The 21,473-nt window shown below is 41.8% G+C and overlaps 1 protein-coding gene across 1 annotated transcript in view; it reads right to left on the bottom strand.

Annotated features, from left to right (window-relative positions):
• Positions 1–21,473, bottom strand: part of A2ML1 (alpha-2-macroglobulin like 1) — a 105,581-nt gene that overhangs the window by 33,567 nt on the left and 50,541 nt on the right. The window contains exons 15-22 of the mRNA XM_067464079.1: positions 18,674–18,819; positions 15,927–16,073; positions 13,078–13,245; positions 8,875–8,965; positions 7,123–7,258; positions 3,338–3,563; positions 1,815–1,941; positions 1,247–1,368 (exon numbers count right to left, since the gene is read on the bottom strand). Coding sequence (XP_067320180.1) covers positions 1,247–1,368; positions 1,815–1,941; positions 3,338–3,563; positions 7,123–7,258; positions 8,875–8,965; positions 13,078–13,245; positions 15,927–16,073; positions 18,674–18,819 — 1,163 coding nt within the window. The remainder of the gene's footprint in view (positions 1–1,246; positions 1,369–1,814; positions 1,942–3,337; positions 3,564–7,122; positions 7,259–8,874; positions 8,966–13,077; positions 13,246–15,926; positions 16,074–18,673; positions 18,820–21,473) is intronic.

Here is a 21,473-nt window from a genome sequence, read left to right as displayed (position 1 = left end):
ACATATCTTATTTGTAGTGCAAAAAAAAAAAACACTTAAAAACAATACAATAATTAAAATCAATTTTAACAAATATAAACTTATTAGTATTTCAATGTGAAGTGTGGACCTGCTTTTGGCTCATGAGATAGGATTGTTGTTGTTGTGTGCTTTCAAGTCGTTTCAGACTTAGGTTGACCCAGAGCGAGGGCCGTGTAAATGACCTTGGAGGGCCGTATCAGACCCTTAGTTATTATTATTATTATTATTATTATTATTATTAACTTTATTTGTACCCCACTAACATCTCCTGAAGGACTCAATGCGGCTTACAAAGGCCAAGGCCTCGATAAAACAACAATATCACTAATACATATAAGCCATAAAACAAATAAAACATTAAAGCAATAACAGTAAACAGTAAAAACAGTACACCATAGCACAACAAAACTAAGGCCGGGCCAAGTGTAAGAGGTACAGATTAAAAAGTGCTGAGTATGACAAGTGAAATATAAGGATTTTTGGGTAAGTGCAGTGTGTGGGCAATCTTAAATCTCTAATAAAGTGCTTCTGGGATGTATTGCTGCAGTTTCCTATTCTGGAAAGGCACACCGGAATAGCCAGGTCTTCAAGCTCTTCCTAAAGACTGCCAACGTAGGGGCTTGTCTGATGTCCTTGGGGAGGGTGTTCCAGAGTCGGGGGGCTACCACAGAGAAGGCCCTGTCCCTCGTCTCCACCAACCGCGCTTGCGATGCAGGTGGAATCGTGAGCAGGGTCTTTCCAGATGAACGAAGGGAGCGTGCGGGTTCATAAACAGAGATGCGGTCACGCAGGTAGGCAGGTCCCAAACCATTTAGGGCTTTGTAGGTGAGCACCTGCACCTTGAATTGGGACCGGAAAATGAACGGCAGCCAATGGAGTTCCTTGAACAGGAGGGATGACCTCTCTCTGTAAGGAGTGCCAGTTAACATCCTGGCTGCCGCCCGCTGGACTAGCTGAAATTTCCGAGCCGTTTTCAAGGGCAGCCCCATGTAGAGCGCATTACAGTAGTCCAATCTAGAGGTGACCAAGGCATGGACCACCCCAGCCAGATCAGCCTTTATGAGGTAAGGTCGCAGTTGGTGCATGAGTCTCAATTGTGCAAAAGCCCTCCCGGACACTGCCGACGCCTGAGCCTCAAGCGTGATGAATCCAAGAGGACTCCCAAACTGCGGAGGACCCCTGCTGTAATCCATTGTTTGATCCAGGTGCTGGTGGTCCTACTGACCTTGACAAGCAGGGACTTAATCACTGTATCTGATCGTCCTTGTGAAGGTGTCACAGAGAGCTTGTTGCCACAAAGCTCTTGGGTCTCCTCAGCCTCAGCAGTAATGGAGATGTTAACATGCCCTACAAGAAGGAAAAAATAGAGCTCACCAAATGTCAGGCTTTCAACCAGAGATCTGACAGGAGTGTAAGTAGCTATGTCTGGCAGGATAAAGAATCCCCTCCAACATCACTCCTGGCATTGTGTGTCACACTCCCAAGGAAGGGCTCCACTATTCTTCTCTAAGGGACAGACACCAAAGAGCATAGAGGGAGAGGTGCTTCTGGAATGGATGCAGACTGACTGCAATATATACAAACAGACCTCTATATCAGCAGTGTAAATTCTGGAAGTTTGGAAAGGAGGCAAGCTTGGCTGCCAATAAACTCATCTGTACTACCACAGCCAGCAACATTTCCATTGCTGATTCATCTGAGGGCTCAAAGATGTCAAGATATTTGGAAAGGAAAGGGACAACACAGACTTCCCAGTTCCTTGTACCCTTCACGATTCATCCCTCCAACCTCACCCAAATGTGTAGCTGTCACATTCCAGGAGAAGGTCTTGGCCTCATCAGCACAGAGGCAGGTGGCAAACCGGCAGGCTGGGCATGGTTCCACCTCCACTTCTTGCGTCTCCAGCAGGCTTACTCTCACCTGGATGAGGCAAGGCAGGAATACACATGATATGGACATGACAGCTAGTCTGGGCAAGAAGCAACCATTCAAGAGAAAGACAGCTTGCAGACTCTTCCCAGGAACTCTTCCCAGGAATGTTTTCCCCAGGCAGACATTCCACCATTTAGGTCAGCTGGGAAGTTCTCCTTAGATTCAACTGACTACAAGGAGCCCCCAGTGGCGCACTGGGTTAAACCCCTGTGCTGGCAGGACTGAAGACCGACAGGTCACAGGTTCGAATCCGGGGATAGCTCCCTCTATCAGCTCCAGCTCCCCATGCGGGGACATGAAAGAAGCCTCCAACAAGGATGGTAAAAACATCAAAACATCCGGGCATCCCCTGGGCAATGTCTTTGCAGACGGCCAATTCTCTCACACCAGAAGTGACTTGCAGTTTCTCAAATCACTCCTGACATGACCAAAAAAAAAAAAACCTGCCTACAAGAAACCCTCTGAGGAAATTTGTTTTGCAAGCAGACTGTTTGGTTTTCCCATATAAACTTCTCACACAACCCCGTCACATTTTGTGTGCTTCTTCTATCCACTACTTGTAGCACATTCTGGTTTGGCTCCTGTGAAGTAACACACGCAGAGAAAGAATAGGATAAGCAGAGAGATGTTCTACACCTTGACAGGGATTTAATGAGGTGATTCTCTGAGGCTTTCAACACCGTGGTATATATGAGAAATCCAGACTTAACATAGAAACTGAATTTCATCCGGGTTGTTGTAGGTTTTGTTGGGCTATATGGCCATGTTCCAGAGGCATTCTTTCCTGACGTTTCATCTGCATCTATGGCAAGGACCTCACAACCTCTGAGGATGCTTGCCATAGATGTAGGCGAAATGTCAGGAGAGAATGCCTCTGGAACATTGCCATATAGCCCGAAAAAAACATGGCCATATAGCTCGAAAAAACCTACAACAACCCAGTGATTCTGGCTATGAAAGCCTTCGACAATACCTTGAATTTCTTCCCCTCCATCCATGGCAAAATTTACAGGCTCTAGTCAAATCTGGATATTTTGCCTTGGGGAAAATGTGGAACTTTAAACAGAGGCTGTATGGCCATCTGTCGGGGTGCTTAGAAAGCAATTTTCCTGCTTCTTGGCAGGGGGTTGGACTGGATGGCCCAAGAGGTCTCTTTCAACTCAATGATTCGATGATTCCATCTTAAGAAAGAACTGGGTGCTTGATTTTCCAGTCCCCTGGCTCATATCTTTATCTCATTCAAAGAGAGTTACAGAGGTTTTTCTTGTCTATCTGTCTGAGTATCTGATACCTTATACCCTACAAGTATTCTGGAATATTGTATAGTATCTGTCTGAGTACACATGTGAGAGAAGCATTTTTGTGTGTGAAAATGCACACTAACCTGGATGCAGTCCTTGAGGTAATTGAAGACAGTGGCCTTTAGTACAAATGTCTCTCCACGGACCACACAATATGGCAACGTTAGCTCAACAAAGAAGGGCTGGAAAACTATGAGACTGTCTTGTTGGGAGAGTCCAAAGCCAATGTCTGCCACACAGAAAGCATTGGCATTCCACTCTGTAATGGTGTCTGGAACGGTGACTGGATGGGTTGCTTTACCTTCTTCACTGAAGGACAGGAAGAGAATTGATCTCTCAGCAGATAAAACCAGAGAACAAGCCCTTCATTTTTAAAACATCATCAGCATTTAGTTTGGTCAGAAAACCTGATGGAAAGTCTTCCATCAAAGGATGCCGATACTATCTTAAACCCCAAATTGTCTTTATTAATAATTTACAGTGACATTTTACTTTCCTTTCAAATACGCTGCAGAAGGAAAGGAGTATTTAGTAAGACTGTTTTGCTTAACTTATTAATACTGATTCCATTATTGTGAGTCAGTGCGGTGTAGTAGTCTGAACACTGGACTATAACTCAAGAGACCAGGCTTTGAATCCTCCTCAACAATGGAAGCACATTGGGTGATCTTTGACAAATCACACTTTTTCAGCCTCAGAAGAAGACAAAGCTAGGCATGTTTAGCTTGAAGAAGAGAAGGCTGAGACGAGCCATGATAGCCATGTATGTGAGGGGGAGTCATTGGGAGGAGGGAGCAAGCTTGTTTTCTGCCACCCTGGAGACTAGGACGTGGAACAATGGCTTCAGACTACAAGAAAGGAGATTCCACCTGAACATGAGGAAGAACTTCCTGACTGTGAGAACTGTTCAGCAGTGGAACTCTCTGAGGAGTGTGGTGGAGGCTCCTTCTTTGGAAGCTTTTAAACAGAGGCTGGATGGCCATCTGTCGGGGGTGCTTTGAATGCAATTTTCCTGCTTCTCGGCAGGGGGTTGGACTGGATGGCCCATGAGGTCTCTTCCAACTCTATGATTCTATGATTCAAATGCAAAACTTGCTTTGAACAAAACTTGCCAAGAAACCCCATGATTAAATCACTTTGGAAATGACTTGAAGGCGCACAACTGTTTCTATAGGATGGATAGATAAAGATCTTCATCCCACTACCTTTAAAATACAAGTCTCTGCCATCAACTGTGTCCTCCCAGAAATATCAAAACCTGTTTCCTCATTCTCTTGGTAGAAAGAAAGCAGCTCACTTGATGAAAGTGCATGCAAATCACCACTTTCCACCTAGGGTTCTCACAATGTTCACAATGCTTCAACCATAGAATCATAGAATCAAAGAGTTGGAAGAGACCTCATGGGCTATCCAGTCCAACCCCCTGCCAAGAAGCAGGAATAGTGCATTCAAATCACCCCCGACAGATGGTCATCCAGCCTCTGTTTAAAAGCTTCCAAATAAGGAGCCCCCACCACACTCCGGGGAAGAGAGTTCCACTGCTGAATGGCTCTCACAGTCAGGAAGTTCTTCCTCATGTTCAGATGGAATCTCCTTTCTTGTAGTTTGAAGCCATTGTTTCGTGTCCTAGTCTCCAGGGAAGCAGAAAACAAGCTTGCTCCCTCCTCCCTGTGGCTTCCCCTTACATATTTATACATGGCTATCATATCTCCTCTCAGCCTTCTCTTCTTCAGGCTAAACATGCTCAGATCCTTCAGCCGCTCCTCATCGGGCTTGTTCTCCAGACCCTTGATCATTTTAGCCGCCCTCCTCTTGAATCTTTGAGACACAAAGCCCCCTCTTAGAAGATCTTCATTCTCGCAATGATTATACCGGGTCCTAGAGAAGTGCACTTGGAAAGGACCAGACGCAGGGCTTTTTCTATTTCTGCCCCTGCCTTATGGAATTCCTTGCCGCCCTACATGAGAGCCATGCGTAACTTAGGGCCTCTTACTCTCGCCCTTAAGACCTGGCTTTTTACTAGAGCATTCGATCTCTGTTGATTTTTAATTTTTGTATGTATGTATTTTATCTTTTGTAATTTAGCTGTAAATCGCCTGGAGCATTCTTGGATGGAGGACGATTAATAAGTTATTAAATGATGATGGTGATGATGATGATTATTATTATTTTGTTTAAGAGAATGGTGGACCTTGGAGCCCAATCAGCTTGCAAAGAATGGTATATTTTTCATCCAGATGTTTTAGGTCTGAGATTGGGCATAGCTTTTATACCTACAAACAACACAGTTACTTATAGATCTCAGGAAGTTATTTTGTCTTCCCACTGTCTTTGCCCTGCTAGTCTGTTAGAGGAATTCTGACGTAACTGAGATGTTTGCAGAGCTCTCCAATTTTCTCTCAAGCACATTCATACCTTCAGAATCTCAGACCTCTTGTTCATTTTTATGCTTGTCAATAATATTCAATCCTTCACTTTGGAACAATGGATCACAGTTTGCAACAGAACTACATTTGCCATTCAGTTTGGGGGGGACCTCCTTGATGTGCGTACTTGTCATCCATTCCAACTGCTACTTCTGCTGCTTTGACACCCATCTTAGAGATCTGTAGGGCTGCCATTTAGTCCTCACCACCCACTTTCATTTGCCACAACCATTTGGATGCCTTTGCTGTGATAGAGATTTCCTTTGGTAGATGTGCACTGCAACACATAGTTGCCTCTTAGATATCTGTTTATCCTTAGTTCTTCCTACCCAATAATTTGAGAGCTGTGCTATATCCCACTTAAGGATATTTTCCTTCCACAGCTGGAAAAGGAACACTGGCGTTACCTGAGAGATGTTCATTTTCAACAGTGGAGGGGAACATATCCAACACACCCAGAACTGAGGATTAACTTTGGTGCTGGTGTAGGGAGGCTTAGAGACTATTTGAACAGCCTAGGACAAGCAGGACATTTCTGGTCCCCCCGCCCCATCCTCTCCAGTTTGTTGTTATTTTTGAGAACTATATGATGTTTTTCAATCTGCAAAGTGAGGGAAAATTAGATCAGTGGGTTGTTGTAGGTTTTTTCGGGCTATATGGCCATGGTCTAGAGGCATTCTCTCCTGACGTTTCGCCTGCATCTATGGCAAGCATCCTCAGAGGTAGTCAGGTCTGTTGGAACTAGGAAAAAGGGTTTATATATCTGTGGAATGACCAGGGTGGGACAAAGGACTCTTGTCTGTTGGAGCTAGGTGTGAATGTTTCAACTGACCACCTTGATGAGCATTTGATGGCCCGGCAGTGCCTGGGGCAATCTTTTGTTGGGAGGTCATGAGATGTCCTTGATTGTTTACTCTCTGTTGTTTTGCTGTTGTAATTTTAGAGTTTTTAAATACTGGTAGCCAGATTTTGTTCATTTCCATGGTTTCCTCCTTTCTGTTGAAATTGTCCACATGCTTGTGGATTTCATGGCCATATAGCCCGCAAAAACCTACAACAACCCAGTGATTCTGGCCATGAAAGCCTTCGACAAAGCTTGCTTTTTAGATTATTTTTTCTTAAGAATTTTTGAGTTGTGATTCATCGAATCTATGAATGCAGGCACTGTGGCAGAGAAAATTAGTGGATGCAGTAACAGAGGAAAATGAAATAAATAACTATTTTTTCACTGTTGAAAATGAGCATTTCACGTGTGAGAACAATGTTCCTATATCTTTGCAAGGATCTATCTGAAAAGGAATTCTGGCCAATGGATAAATTGGTAAAAGGTTTGAGTTCTCTTATGACAGCTGGTTTTGTGGTTTAATGTCCAGGAGAGGAGGCCACATACTCACAAGGAATATTTGGATCCTGCCTCCCAGGTAGAGGTTTACTTTACTTACTTGACATGGACCAATTCCCAAACCCAGGTCTCGGGAAAGTATGTCCTGGGTTTACTTTTCTCTTCTTTTTGTGTGACTGAATTAATAGGCACCGGATTTTCTTGAGTGATACTATAAGCAATAGGAAAATTGTCTCCTGAAGAAGAAGAAAACAAATATGAAGATAGATCATTGCTATTATGTTTAGAAAAGGGTAGGGGCCATATTTCTAACAAATAGAGCTACAAATTACCAAACTGATATCACCTAATACCCCCAAACAAATAGGGCCTTTTTCAAATAACCCGGGCCAACATAACATACTGGAGGGGTGGGAGGGGGTGGGGGATGACCCATCTATGTAGGAGTTTTAGTTCACCCCGCATCCAGAAATATTACTAAACTTCCCAAATCAAGCAACGCCTTTCTCAAGTAACCCAGGCATCACCGAGTCCCTAAGCTAGTATATATATAAAAATCACTGTTATACACTGGATGCATGTGAACACATGAGGTTCAGCACATCATGGAGGATTTTTTTTTGTCAGATTTCTCTCTTCTCTCAATTATTTATTCAAGCTCTGGTTAATATTATAAAGTTTTAAATAAAGAGTTTCAAAAAGTTCTAATTGTTCTCCATTTGTGCTTCCTTTAAATCAGCTGTGTGTCCGTTTCACAGCCCAATCGGTTGATCAGCTGTTTCGGGCTTTTAAAAAGCAGATCTACAGCAATCTCCACAGGGGGGAGGGAAGAAAATCACATGTTTTCGTGAGTGCAGGGATATATAGTGATGCGAATATGCACATTTTTTGGCAGGAATCAGGATATCAGAAATCATTGCAGCAAATCAGTGCAGAGTTACTGCTAGCGTCATGCAGCCCTTTAACTTGGGAAATCCTGTGTTTTAGGTGCTGTGTAGATGGGTCCTTTAAATTCCATCCCTCCTGTGTTTCTTTTGGCAGGAAGATTTGAGATGATGAGACAGGAAAATAAGAAGGATGGTAGAAATGCTGGTTGAAGCCATATACTGGCTTGTAGAAGGCACACTTGTCTGACTCACTACACCATCATACTGGAATTTCATACATAATTTCCTACAGAAATATATGTAACTTTCCCCAAAAACTTTGAGGTAGAGTGTCTATCCTCTCTGCTCAGAGGAAATTTAGGGCTACTCAAAGCAACATCAGAAGAAATCTGCTGGATTCCACCCTTTGAGGAAGAGGAAGATGGATATGATGATATTTAAAGAGATGCAAATAAACAGGAGATCATTATCAAACATATTTCTGCATATATAATTGCACATAAATGGAAAATGCTATTATTTTACTGTTTATTTGTGAAACAAATCCACCTGCAGGAGAAAAGAAATCTAGCAAGATTATTTGGCAGCCAACAGAATGGAGGTGATCATTTGTCTTGACGAAATACATGTGTAGCAGCTTCTGTGCAACTTGTACATTTTGGTAATAATAATAATAATAATAGCTTTATTCTTATATCCCACCTCCATCTCCCCAAAGAGACTCAGGGCGGCTTACATTGGGACCAAGCCCAATATAATCAAAGGTTACAAAGCAACACAATTAAAAGCATATAACAGTCAACTATATCACAACAATAAAACCAATACAATGTAAGACATCATAAAACATAGACCAAGCGACCAACAACCAACGGCCAAGAAAAGTAGGCATGAGGAGACTGATCAGTCTCCCTCCTCTTTTCCTATAACATTCCATCAGAGAAAGACCGTCACGCCACACTGACCTCCTCTGAAGAGCCGTCTCTCAACCACTGACAGGTCACACGTGACTGGTTTCTTCACCTTGGTGTTGGTGAACACTTTGAGTCTAAGTTTCTATGGATATCAAAGGGAGTAGGAAAGAAAGAATGACAACAAAAGACAAATAAGTTTCAATTTACTTTACTCCTATGTACAAGATTTCAAATGTGTGACATTTCTGAAGAAATAAAATAAGTCACTCCTTCCCACTCGTTACTAAGGAGGTTGTTCAGACCTTGAACCGGTGCTTGGTCGCTGTGTCAGACTGGATGAGGGCTAACAGATTGAAATTGAATCCAGACAAGACAGAGGTCCTTCTAGTCAGCTGAAAGGCCGAACAGTGTATGCAGGGCCGTAGCCAGAAAAAAAATTCGGGGAGGGTTGACAATTTGGGGGGAGGGGGTTGAAAATTTCGGGGGGGGGGGTTTAAACCTGCCTCCTAGCTCACCTTGAAGCAAAGAGCACAGCAGAGGGCAGAGCAACCTTCAATAGCCTGCAGCTCCACCCCTGTCAACCACCTCCACCAAGTCTGGCCTCCTTAATGAGAGCATTCAACACACACACACCCAACTTGGTTGCTTCACTACATCGGCTATTGCTGCAAGGAATGACAGTGTGAATAAATTGTCAATATTTGCTTGAGATATTTATTTATTTATTTATTTATTTATTTTAAAAGTTTTGTATACCGGCCTTCTCACCTCTCTTGAGGGACTCAGACCGGTTTCCAACCATAATATCACATACAATCAATAAAACATCATAATACATATTACAGTAAAACATTAAAACAGCAATTACAATCAATAACTATAATGGTCAGTCATCACACTAAAATCGTTGCTCATCATCCTCCATCCATATCTCAGGGTGTTGGCTCACTCGTCAAATGCCTGTCTCCATAACCAAGTCTTCACCTGTTTCCTAAATGTCAGGATAGATGGGGCGGTTCTGATCTCCAGTGGGAGAGAGTTCCAGAGTCGAGGGGTCACCACCGAGAAGGCCCTGTCCCTCGTCCCCACCAGACGCACTTGCGAGGCTGGTGGGACCGAGAGAAGGGCCTCTCCAGATGATCTTAATAATCTTGATGGTTCATAGATAGTGCTTACAGTTCTGGAGGGACTCTTAATTCTTTGCATCTCATAGACTTAACATGGGGATTTGGTTAACCAGTTAAAATTCATGAGTAAAGCAGGTTTTTTTTAAAAAAATCTGAAACATTTCGGGGGGGGTTGAACCCCTAAAACCACCCCCTCGTTACAGGCCTGAGTGCATGGGTTACAGGCTGTGCTTAATGAGGTTACACTCCCCCTGAAGACGCAGGTTCACAGCTTGGGAGTGATTGCTGAGCTTGGAACTCCAGGTTTCAGCGGTGGCCAGGGGAGCGTTTGCCCACTTAAAGCTTGTCTGCCAGTACCTTGTGAAGTCTGATCTGGCAACAATTGGTCCAGGTTTGACCCCACTTAGCTTTTTAGATCAGGCAGGCTCTGGTGTCTTTTGGGGTATTTTGCCCTTGTATGTCTAACACAAGGATGTTTTCAAGGACCAAATGTGCTGCCTTTCTCCAATTACCTTCTGCAACTGCTGCAGATGACACAGCAGGAAATGTGGTACCTGTCTCTCCTCCAATGTGTTTTCACAGTCCTAAAAGGTGTTCCTTAATGGAAAACCAGCTTATCCCAACCAGTTTCCCATTGGGATCAGCAGTTGTTGCTTTTTCTGTCCCTCTGGAGTTTACCTGCACATTTATCTAGCCTGGAAATCTATGCTGTTCTATGCTTTAAAAATCTTTTAAATGATGGTTGGTTCTGTAAAATTGCTAATTTTGTGGTGATTTCAGTTCCCTCAGAATCCATTGACCACAGACAATAAATTCTCCCCACTTCAAGCTTACAAGAAGAAGTGCATACAATTTAAGTCCCTGGAAGTCATATATATTGCAAAAGTTTGGACAGGTGGAATCGTTCTGACATGAGGTTGCGGGTAGTTATTTTGGCAAAAACCTGTACTGAATAACTTTTGTTTTATTGTCCTTTATAGACCACTTTGCCTTCGTGCATTTCAGCTACCACGTTTGCCTGAAATATACTCAATTCCTGCTTTTGCTATTGTTGGTCATAATCCAGATAAACTACATGCACGCACATGCACACATAGTACAGATCGGCGCACAAACTGGAAGATTTGTTCTAAGTTTTCTTAACAGGGTTAACATTGCTAAACAGAAAATCTGCTTTTTCATTTCAAATCTTGAGCATTTTCCTCCCTGCCCTCCACTTTTTAAAATGCATATTCCACTGGTGGGAGTAGAGGCTCTGTGTCCCTGCATGTATGGTAGGGAGCGACGGCAAAGAGACTGGATGCCAACATTGCAGCCTATTTTATCCTTAAGCTCTTACTACCTGCATTTCAGCCTTTATCAAAAACTATTGGAATGGGGTACAGAAAAAGAAGGAGTTAAAGAATGCATGATTAATTGGGTGAAAAATATTGGAAGGATAATAGGTCTAGAGGAATGGGAAAAAATTTGGAAGAAAAAAATGAAATACACGTGCGCATTTGATTTAAAAGAAAACTGGATAAAAATGTTCCATAGATGGTACATGACACTACAGAAATTAGGCAAATATTACAAAAATATAAATTCAAAATGTTGGAAATGTGAAGAAGTGGAGGGAACCTTCTACCACATGTGGTGGTGATGTAAAAAAGCAAAAGGTTATGGAAGGAAATACAGGAAAATCCACAAAAAATATTAAAAGTTAACATACCACTTAAACCAGAAATATTTTTATTGGGAATAATTGAACAAAAAATGGATAATAATATACGAGCATTATTTTTAAAGTAAGATCCGTTTTGTTGTAGACACTAGTAGTTCGCGCACATACCGCAACGAGCGCGTGCGTCGTGTACCGGCATGCCTCGGGAACAACTGTGCTCAGTTTCCGCTCTGTAGCTAACCTGTACAGTTCTGTTCTGTGCTTTAAAAATGTTTAAGACTATCAACTCACCCTCCGCATGTGAGGTTCGCTCAGTGATATGGTTTTTATCAGCAAGGAACTTGCCTGCTGCAGAAATTCATCGACAGATTTGTGAAGTGTACGGTGATACTGTTATGAGTGAAAGCAAAGTGCGTAAGTGGGTACGACGATTCAAAGATGGCCGTGACAACGTCCATGATGAAGACCGCTCCGGTCGCCCTTCTTTGATTACAGATGATTTGGTGGCTTCAGTTGAAGCGAGGATTTATGAAGAGGGTATTTTAAAATTGGTTCAGAGGTATGATAAGTGTTTGAACAAACTTGGCAACTATGTCGAAAAATAAAGTGAAGTATGTACTTTCTGAAAATAAATTTACTTTTTTGAAATAAACTTTCGTTGTGTACTTATGTTCCAACGGACCTTACTTAAAAAATACCTCTTGTAGATAAACTTATTTTCTTATCAACAACCGCTGCTAGAATATGCTATGCGAGGTTATGGAGAAAAAAAAATAAATTATCTAAAATTGAAGGTTGGAATAGATTATGGACATAAGAAACATGGATAGATTAACCTACTTATTACAAAAATACAAAGGGAAAATAGAGAAAGAGACAGATTGGACTTTGATAACAGAATGTTTAAAGCAAAAATAAAAAATGGGATAAAGGGAAAAATAGAAATCTCTCACACACCAAGCAGGAGAATACAGAGAAGAAAGGGAGAAAGAAGATGAGAAGAACCAGAAAGACCATAAAGAGAGAAAAGGAAGAATCCCTCCTTGAAGCAGCCCAGGAGTAGGACCGAAGATTTCACCACTTTTTCTCTCTCACTCCTTTTATTTCTATTTCTCTCTACTTCTATTACCTTTTAATATATATATAATTTTTTCTCCTTTTCTCTCTCTCTACTTTCCCCCTTTCTCTCGCTACATTTTCATTCTTTCTCCCCCCCCCCCCCCCTCTTTTCCTTTTCTCTCTCTATATCTGTTTTTTAACAAAATATATTATGAAAATACCTAATAAAGATTATTCAAAAAAAGACCTGGGGGGTCTAAAATGCAAAAACCACCAAATAAAAATGTCATGGAATTAGCGGACAGATCTGGTTTAGACCCAGGCCTGAGTTTTCCCACTGCTGGTTTAATAAAATGAACTCAATCCCAAACAGACAGAGATGGATGCTAAACAGAGCATACTGACCTGAAAAAGACCATAGACGTCAGGTTGGCTTTGGAACCAGGGGCCAAAAAGGGAACGCTTTGACCTCCTTTCAGATGGTAAACACGGGTATGGCTCAAAGTCTTCCATGTGATACATAAATCCTCTGGCACCAACCATGTCATCACCATCATAATGTATGTTATATACCTGAAAACAGAGATCACTGGAATAATATAACTGCCAACATTTCAGAGATTAAAAACCAGGACACCCGGTATTACGTAGCCAACCACTATCAGAGCATATTGAAGAGAGCAAAAGTAAGGAAATCATGGCAAGATGGTGAAACGAAAACAGCCCCTCGCTAAGCTCTCAAGGGGAATGTTGCCAGCTATGGTCACATTGGCTTGTGTCATCTTTAGGCCGCAGAACCCACTACTTTCAGGGCATTATTGCCTTGTTGGAAAACTATTACAGGCTCCACAACGAAGACCCATTTAGTGAACAAACTCTTCAGGCAGCGCAGAGCATTTTGTCCTCCATCTCTGAAGCCAAGAAAGAACAGTGGATAAAGCTGATAACAGAAGTCAACAAGGGCAGGAGAAGCCAGAAGGTGTGGAGGCTGCTAAGATGGTTGAGCAATGACCCCTCAAAAACTAATACCCATGCCAACATAAAGGCAGATCAGATAGCACAGCAGCTGTAGAAGAATGGGGAGCCCAACCTTGCCACCAAAGTAGGAAAGAAACCAATAGTCAGACAACCAGATATTGAGAACAACAACCTTCACGAACCTTTTACATTTACTGAATTGGACATGGCTCTCAATAAATGTAAAAATGGCAAAGAAGCTGGCCTGGATGATCTACAGATGGAACAAATTAAGAACTTTCGTCCAAAAGCAAGCTGCTGGCTGCTGAAGCTGATGAACAACTGCACTGCATCCTGTCAGATCCCCAAAATCAGGAGGAGAGCAAGAGTCATAGACATCTTGAAACCAGACACTTCACTTCACTTTATTTCTTAATTAGTTGCTCTCCACCAAGGTGATCCGAGCGACTTACAGTCTAAAATAGCATTTACACAATATAAAAACATTCAACATAAAAACATTCAACAGTGACTATTTGGCAAATTAGATCTGATTACTTAAATGCACAACCAAACAGCCAAGTCTTGAGCGCCTTTACAAAAGGTCGCAACTCCGACATTGCTCTAATGTATGAAGGCAAAGAGTTCCACAGAATTGGAGCATAGGTCGAAAAAGCTCTACGCCTTGTAGCTTCCAGGTGTATCTCCAAAAAGCTATAGACCAGTGTTTCTCAACCTTTCTAATGCCGTGACCCCTTAATACAGTTCCTCATGTTGTGGTGACCACCCCCCCCCCCCCAGCCATAACCTTATTTTTGTTGCTACTTCACCACGGTAGTTTTGCTACTGTTATGAATCATAATATAAATATCTCATATGCAGGATGTATTTTCATTCATTGCACCAAATTTGGAACAAATACCCGTTATGCCCAAATTTGAACACTGGTGGGGTTGGGATGATTTTGTCATTTGGGAGTTGTAGTTGCTGGGATTTATAGTTCACCTAAAATCAAAGAGCATTCTGAACTCCACCAACGATGGAATTGAACCAATCTTGACACACAAAACTTTCCATGACCAACAGAAAATACTGGGAGGGTTTGGTGGGTATTGACCTTACATTTTGGACTTGTAGTTCACCTACATCCAGAGAGCACTGTGGACTCAAACAATGATGGAGCAACTACAACTCCCAAATGTCAAGGTCTATTTTCCTCAAACTCCACCAATGTTCACATATGGGCATATTGAGTATTTGTGCCAAGTTTGGTCCAGATCCATCATTGTATACATATGGATCTGGACCATATGAATCTCCACTCACATATTTGCATGTGAGTGGAAAATTAGGTACCTCGGCTTATATTTAAGTCGGCTTATACTTGAGTATATACGACAATTGAAGTAAAACTTAAATATATTACTATTACAATGTGACAAGGCTTTACTTCCATGGAGACTAGGACGAGGAACAATGGCTTCAAACTACAAGAAAGGAGATTCCATCTGAACATGAGGAAGAACTTCCTGACTGTGAGAGCCGTTCAGCAGTGGAACTCTCTGCCCCAGAATGTGGTGGAGGCTCCTTCTTTGGAAGCTTTTAATCAGAGGCTGGATGGCCAACTGTCAGGGGTGATTTGAATGCAATATTCCTGCTTCTTGGCAGAATGGGGTTGGACTGGATGGCCCATGAGGTCTCTTCCAACTCTAGGATTCTATGATTCTACTTCCGTTATAAATTAGTCATAGTTACTTTTGTAGTCATAATATAAACTAACTACTGCAGTCCTTTGGTAGTGTAACTTCGACTACTTGACCTTTTAAAGGACCCATTTACACAAGGTATTATAGTGCGATGAATCAACTATAACAGTCAGTGCAACATGCTATGGAATCCTGGGATTAGTACTGTAGGGAGGGACTTTTGAATTCTCAGACACGGATGCCTTCTGGTCTTCCGACCAAATAACAAGCCCTATGATACCACTGGGTGAAGTCACAGCAGCTCAAGTTGAATCTTAGCATGATAATGGGAATTTGAAATGGTGCAAAGTAACTCTACCCTCTGGCACAAAGCAATTTGGTGGGGTTGGAATTGTGAGACTGACAGAGAGGTATAATACAATGGATTATGCTGCCTTGGAGGCTGGTGGAATCTTCTCTCAAAGTGTTTATTCTGTGGCCTCGAACTGCCATTTGATTCACTCCTAGACTGGAAAATGTCTAGTTCTTTGTCCAGACCAGTGAGCTACACAGGAAGAATTGATTGATTGCTAGGAAATGTGAATTGCTTACATCTTCTGGTGTCAGAGTTGAATTTATTTTCAGAGCCACGCTCTTGTCAATAGCACGAAGAGAGCAGAGTGCACCTGGGGCAGCCTCTATGTCCAGATTGACTTTGGACCCTGGAAGCTTTTCCTTTTCTGAGAAGGCTACTTTCACCTGTGGAGAGAGAAAAGAGAGAGAGATTTTCAGTTGGGAAGCCTGCATTGGCAGTAAATAATCTAGAACCAAAGGTGGTGTGTGGGTGGGTGGGTGGGTGTGGAAGAATGGAATATCCACATTAGATTTCTTGAAAAGCATGAAACTCATTGAACCATTGCATTCTTTCTGCACATATCTCCTCCTGATTGTTATATTGTATGATATATTGTATTTTCCTTTACTTTAACTATAACAGAATCATAGAATCAAAGAGTTGGAAGAGACCTCATGGGCCATCCAGTCCAACCCCCTGCCAAGAAGCAGGAATATTGCATTCAAATAACCCCTGACAGATGGCCATCCAGCCTCTGTTTAAAAGCATCCAAAGAAGGAGCCTCCACCACACTCCGGGGCAGAGAGTCCCACTGCGGAACGGCTCTCACAGTTACGAAGTTCTTCCTAATGTTCAAGGGGAATCTTCTTTCCTGCAGTTTGAAGCCATTGTTCCGCATCCTAGTCTCCAAGGAAGCAGAAAACAAGCTTGCTCCCTCCTTCCTGTGGTTTCCTCTCACATATTTATACATGGCTATCATATCTCCTCTCGGCCTTCTCTTCTTCAGGCTAAACATGCCCAGCTCTTTAAGCTGCTCCTCATAGGGCTTGTTCTCCAGACCCTTGATCATTTTATTCGCCCTCCTCTGGACACATTCCAGCTTGTCAATATCTCTCTTCAATTGTGGTGCCCAGAATTGGTCACAATATTCCAGGTGTGGTCTAACCAAAGCAGAATAGAGGGGTAGCATTACTTCCCTAGATCTAGACACTATGCTCCTATTGATGCAGGCCAAAATCCAATAATAATAATAATAACAATAATAATAATAATAATAATAATAATCTTTATTTATACCCCACCACCATCTCCTAAATGGGAACTCAAAGCGGCTTACATGGGGCCAAGCCCGGACAACATGTTACAGCAAAATAAAACCAGAACATGAACAAGCAATATCATCAAAATTACATAGAAAAAAAGTATAAACAGAGTAACAAAATAACATTCCAATAAACACAATCATGATAACAGTGGGCAGGCCACATGTACGGGATAAAATGATTTAAAAACTCTAATGAGATAAAAATAGGAGCAGGTTATTTGCAGGAAGCTCACAAAAACACACAGGGTTGTGGAATTAAACTTCCCATTTGGAGGGCGTGTACACTTCCAGTGACAACACTTCCAGTGGCAGAAGTGTTGAGGGGAACCATAGTGTCATGTTGTGCACCTAGAGCCAGATTGTAAGGTTCTTTTTGAACTACTTCAGCACAAATTTAAAAGTTCAAATGGATTTTAATTGTATTGTACTATATTATTTAGGGGAATGGTCTGTAACAGCACATACTTATCATCACTACTATTGAAATTCATGTAGAATTTAGCCAGACAATGGTAAAGTTGCTTTTTTGGGGACTCAAACTCTCAAATCCCTCTAGCCATGCTATCTGGAGGAATCTTGGAACTGTAGCCCAAACAGTGATTTTCTCAAGCCCTGCTGATTTTCTGTCTTTTGCCTGTCAGACTTCATGAAAAAATATCTGACCTATTAGTTTAATGAATTGTTGCACTGAAGTTGTTGTAGTCCTCATCATTATTGGGTTGTGTTGCTGTGCACTTGCAAGTCTTTTCACCCCCCCCCCCCCCCCCCCGCAAATTAAAATCCTGGCTATGGGCCTGCTGGCTGGGATTTCTGAGAGTTGTAGCCAAAACACCTGGGGATTTAGAGGAATTTTGCCATTGCCCTTTTCCAAGGCCATGGGAATGTTACTTCCCCATGGTCATCTAGACTAGTGGTTCTCAACCTGTGGGTCCCCAGAAATCCCAGCCAGTTTACCAGCTGTTAGGATTTCTGAAGGCCAAAACATCTGAGGACCCACAGTTGAAAAAGTCTGATCTAGTAGGATTTCATGCCTGATTGGAGATTAGAATTGCCATCTCCCAGAATCCTAGACTAACACTTGAATCCCTACACACATCCACTTTAATTCTCTGTTGCCTTGGAACTGAAGATAGATTATCATAGAATCATAGAGTTGGAAGAGACCTCATGGGTCATCCAGTCCAACCCCCTGCCATGAAGCAGGAATATTGCATTCAAATCACCCCTGACAGATGGCCATCCAGCCTCTGCTTAAAAGCTTCCAAAGAAGGAGCCTCCACCACACTCCGGGGCAGAGAGTTCCACTGCTGAACGGCTCTCACAGTCAGGAAGTTCTTCCTAATGTTTAGATGGAATAGTTGATCAATAGTTGATCAATAGAGATCAATAGTTGATCTCTTTTGCACCCCCAAAAGCAGGCACTTTTGGGAATAGAAAGCTTTAGAAATGGGGAAAATGCAAAATAGAAATACATTTTAGGAGGGTTAACGGTGGAATGGTAACATTTTAATTTTTAATTTAATACACGATTATTACATTGGTGCCATTTGTTTTAAAACAATCAGCAAAACCTATTTGGCTACAGATGAGAGCTAGACACAAACAAGTGTACAAATGGAAAGTGATGGCTCTGTAATTTCTGGCTCCACACACTTAATGTCTTTGTCATTACATGCTAACCTTATGCCGGAAGCATAGGTCTACCGTGAAGACTTCAAGGTCAGCTGCCACCTCGCCATCCGCAAACACAGCATAGAGCAAAAGCCTAGCTTTGGGTGCCAGGTCAGAACTCGGGGTCAAGGTGAAAGAGAAGGTGCCTTTCAGGGCTGGATTATAGGGAGAAATGTGTTAGTCAAAGAAAGTGCACTAAAAATGCATGTTTCATTCACTCTGAAACGATATTCTATAGCGGTGAATTCCAAGCTTTGGTCCTCCATGTGTTTATGACTTCAACTCCCAAACATTGAAAACCAGAAACTGCAAATGTTATCAGAAGAATGAATCCATTAATAAAGAAATGTGTCCATCCAAACATTTGTTAATGCTATCTATATCTATCCATGAAAATATATAAACAACTAGCTGTCCCCTGCCACGCGTTGCTGTGGCCCAGTCTGGTGATCTGGAAAATAAAGTAATAAGAAAGTGTTGGTTTCTAATATATGTAATTTGTTTCTGCTTGTGGGTAAACAGTATTTCTTGCTGTTTCTTTGTCAGTGTTGATGTGGAGATTGTCTGGTTTGCCTACTCTGGAACATGCAACATATCTTTGTCCTTCTTCAAGGATCCCTTTCAAATCTATGATACTATATCTGTGTGTGTATGAATCATATATATCTGTATCCATGGCTGGATGGCTCTTTCTCAGGAGGGCTTTGATTACGTTTTCTTGCCCTGGTGAAGGAAGTTGGACTGGATGGCCTTAAGTATTTTCTCATCATCATCATCATCATCATCATGAAATATTTTCTGTTGGTCATGGGGGTTCTATGTGGGAAGTTTGCCCCAATTCCATCATTGGTGGGTTCAGAATGCTCTTTGATTGTAGGTGAACTATAAATCCCAGTAACTACAACTCCCAAATGTCAAAGCCTATTTTCCCCAAACCCTATCTGTGTACATATTTGGGCATGTGGAATATTTGTGCCAAGTTTGGTCCAGATCCATCATTGTTTGAGTCCAAGGTGCTCTCTTGATGTAGGTGAACTACAACCCAAACTCAAGGTCAATGTCCACCAAACCCTTCTAGTGTTTTCTGTTGGTCATGGGAGTCCTGTGTGCCATGTTTGGTCCAATGCCATCATCAATGGAGTTCAGAATGTTCTTTGATCGTAGGTGAACTATAAATCCCAACAACTACAACTCCCAAATGACAAAATCAAATTTTTGAGTGATGGTCACTCCTTGGGTTAGTAGGTGTCTTGTGGCCAAATTTGGTGTCAATTTCTCCAGCAGTTTTTGAGTTCTGTTAATCCCACAAACGAACATTACATTTTTATTTATATAGATGATATCAGTTAATGGGGATAACTTTCAAAAGCTAGTGTTTATCTCATTAAATCAACGAGCTCTCCATTATTGAAGCCCTTGGTTGATAGGATCACCAATCACAAAGAAGTAAAAGCAATACATTTAAATGGTAAATCTTTTAAAATTACTTTATTTACTCAAATCTAGTATGCCATCAAATCTAATGCACACCTTAATTTTCAAAATCCTTGAACCAAAAGAAGTATTTGCTGGCTAATGTAATGTGCAGTGGCAAAAAAGTCACTCTTTGCAATTTGTTCCAAAAAGTGTACATTACACTTGCGGTGTGCTTAGGATTTCTCCTTTAAAAATAAAAAGTGTTAGAACACCAAAGCTTCCAGCAATGAAAAACTGGAGAAACAGGCAGCCCTTCCCTCAAAGAGTCTTTACTGTTTGTCCCATCTCAGCTTCCTTGGATGACTCTATCTATGCTATGAACGCATCCCAATACCACTTTCACTGCCCTGACTCAATGCTCCTGAAGTGGTTCCCCATTTTGCTTTATCTATTATGCGAATGTAATGTGTATGATGATTTTGGCAACGTAATTTAGCCAAAAAAGGTGCACATTATATTCATGTAAATATGGTAATTTATATGCTGCTAAATTTATTTTTATTATTTATTTAGTCTTCTCGACCACTAGAGAGGGACTCAGGCCAATTTACAACATAATTAAAAAACAGTAGTTTAACACATCATACCATAAAACACATTAATACATAAAATACATTAAAAGCAATCATATAATTACATAAAGCCAAGTCGTCCAAAAGATATCACAATTCATTACCATCCGTCCGTGCGGCCAGAAGTTCTTGACTTACTCATCAAATGCTAAATTCCAGAGCCAAGTTTTCACCAATTTTCTAAAAGTCAGGAGAGAAAGGGCAGTTCTAATCTCCAGTGTGAGAGAGTTCCAGAGCCGAGGGGCCACCACCGAGAAGGCTCTGTCCCTCGTCCCCACCAGACGCACCTGCGAGGATGGTGGGACCGAGAGCAGGGCCCCTCCGGAAGATCTTAATAACCTTGATGGTTCATAGGGGAGAATCCATTCGGACAGGTAAACTACCTAAAATTAAGATAGCTAGTGTTATCGAGCCACTCCACACTCCCCCCCCCCCCAATAATGTATAGTTTACCAAGAAACGTCAAGCAAATATATGGGGTTTTTTCCTTTTTTTATTAGAATCCTTTCTGGAGATCTGGAGCTGTAAAACGCCAAAGCACTAGAGCAGTGGTTCTCAACCTTCCTAATGCCGCGACCCCTTAGTACAGGTCCTCATGTTGTGGTGACCCCCAACCATAATGTTATTTTTGTTGCTACTTCACAACTGTAATTTTGCTACTGTTATGATTCGTAATCTAAGTATCTGATATGCAGGATGTATTTTCAGTCACTGGAACAAATTTGGCACAAATACCCAATATGCCCAAATTTGAATACTGG

Source organism: Anolis sagrei, chromosome 2 (genome assembly GCF_037176765.1).
Source record: "Anolis sagrei isolate rAnoSag1 chromosome 2, rAnoSag1.mat, whole genome shotgun sequence".
NCBI classification, from domain to species: domain Eukaryota; kingdom Metazoa; phylum Chordata; class Lepidosauria; order Squamata; family Dactyloidae; genus Anolis; species Anolis sagrei.
The sequence above is the reverse complement of the archived record's forward strand: the minus strand, read 5'-3'. Positions and strand labels throughout refer to the sequence as shown.